General features: G+C 24.5%; 1 protein-coding gene across 1 annotated transcript in view; it reads left to right on the forward strand.

Annotated features, from left to right (window-relative positions):
* LOC135226154 (uncharacterized) overlaps positions 1 to 2,123 on the forward strand; it is a 4,139-nt gene extending 2,016 nt beyond the window's left edge. The window contains exons 4-5 of the mRNA XM_064265594.1: positions 1,006 to 1,153; positions 1,998 to 2,123. Coding sequence (XP_064121664.1) covers positions 1,006 to 1,153; positions 1,998 to 2,029 — 180 coding nt within the window. The 3' untranslated portion in view covers positions 2,030 to 2,123. The remainder of the gene's footprint in view (positions 1 to 1,005; positions 1,154 to 1,997) is intronic.
* Positions 2,124 to 2,340: the final 217 nt, after the last annotated feature.

Consider the following 2,340-nt stretch of genomic DNA (forward strand, 5'->3'; position numbering starts at 1 on the left):
ATCTATTTTAATTTTAAGCTTAATTTTAAATTTTTAACGTTAAATTGTTATAAAGTTATTTGTTTATTTAATTTTAAATTTAACTTTCTGTTATTTACATTAAAATTGTTTATGATGTTAAGTTCAAGTTTACCTTTAAATTATTTACGTCAGAATTATTTAGTGATTTAATTCAAAGTTTAACTTCAAATTATTTGCATTAGAATTTTCTAAGACTAATTATTTAATTAATTTCAAGATTAACTTAAGATAAATGACATTAACTTGTGCAATGATTATTTTTTTCATTTAACTGCTAGAGCCAATTATTTTGTAAATTTGAAATCGTTATTTAGAAGTGATTACTTCATAAAAAATAATTATTTCATGAAAATAAATACTTAGAAATAATTATATCATAGATTAATTTACTTCTCACACGACATGATTTATCCAGTTATTAATTATCATAATTTTTCTTTAACAAAACAAAAATCAAGAAATCGCCAACTATAATAATAATATTAATACGCAAATCGTTTCATATTTCCTCAAATATTTTTCGCAGCAAATTTTTTCCTAAAATATTATTCCCCCATATTCTTGTCCACATTTTCCCCACAATAATTTTTCACCGCAATTTTTTTTCGCAATTTCTTCTCAAAATTTTTTCCCGCAAAATTGTTTTGTCGCAAAATTTTTTCCATTTTTATTTCAGGTAATTTTTTCCCACAATTTATTTCGGCTAAATTTTTCCCACAATTTTTTCCTCTATATAAATTTTTTCCCGCAAAGTTTTCTGTCACAATTTTTTTCCACGAATTTTTATTTCAGCTAAATCATTTCCCATAATTTTTCCCATAATTTTTTTTCCACAAAATTTTTTCCAACAAATTTTTGTTCCAGCAGCATTGTTTTTCCCGAAAAATTTTTCCTGCAAAATTATGTTGTCGCTAAATTTTTTTCCATAAAATTTTTTCCTCAAGTTTTTTTTATTTCTATTTTTCCCACACTTTTTTTCCTCAGTACAAAACCCACTACGTGACAGACCACGTCCGCGTTCCACACTACGTGACGGAGACCAAGAAAGTTCCCGTCCACGTGACGGAAACAATGGCACACTACGTGGTCAAAACTGTTCCGCAGAAACACTACGTTTCAGTGGAGAGGAAATGTAAGTCTCTCAATCAATGGCTATTCTATTATTATTATTATTGTTATTCTGTAAGTCTCCTAAACAATAGCTTTTCTTTAGCTATTTTGAAATTATTATTATTATTATTATTATTATTATTATTATTATTATTATTATTATTATTATTATTATTATTATTATTATTATTATTATTCTGTAACTCTCTCAAAAAATAGCTCTTCTTTAGCTATTATTATTATTATTATTATTATTATTATTATTATTATTATTATTATTATTCCGACGTTGAACCCTTATTCATATGTAACAATTATTATTATTAGTATTCTGAAGTTGAACCCTTATTCATATGTAACAACTATTATTATTATTATTATTATTATTATTATTATTATTATTATTATTATTATTATTATTATTATTATTATTATTATTATTATTATTTAGAAAATGAACCCTATTCACATGGAACGAGCCCATCACAGGGGCCACTGACTTTGAAAGTCAAGCTTCCAAAGAATATTATGGTGTTCATTTGAAAGAGGCAAAAAAATGTAATAAGAAATAAACACGAAGAGAACAGCTATGAGAAAAGTAAAAGTAAATGACCAAAATAATAAATAGACAAAAACGTAAGTAAATTATTGAAATGCAAGGAGATCAGGGTAGTGATGCATTGCATTTTCAACTGAACTTTTGTGGTTCTAATTGCACAACATACTGAGGGAGACTGTGTCAAATGAATTCAGTGGAGTTGTGCTTTTATTAAGATGTTCGTCAAACATTGCAGTAAAATTTGGAATAAAATTATTAGAATTAATAATAATGATTCAGTTATGGATTCATTTTTCTTATTCCACAGGTAACAGGATAAGGCTTCCCAGTTTTTTCTAGAGATTCTGAGAGGAAAAATTAATTTGATATTTTTTTTAGTGAAGTTTTGACAATTAGCAAAGATTAAAGTGTCATTTAAATCATTTATGTACACTACATGAATAATAATATATATATAATATTATATATATATATATATATATATATATATATATATATATATGATATATATATATATATATATATATATATCTTATATACATATATATCCCTTTTAACTTTGTGACGATTGTATGACATCAAAACCATAAACAGGCAATAAAGCTCTCCATTATTTTGACTTTGAAATAACCTTTATATTATATGGGTCG

This window comes from Macrobrachium nipponense, chromosome 14 (assembly GCF_015104395.2).
Source record: "Macrobrachium nipponense isolate FS-2020 chromosome 14, ASM1510439v2, whole genome shotgun sequence".
Taxonomy (NCBI): domain Eukaryota; kingdom Metazoa; phylum Arthropoda; class Malacostraca; order Decapoda; family Palaemonidae; genus Macrobrachium; species Macrobrachium nipponense.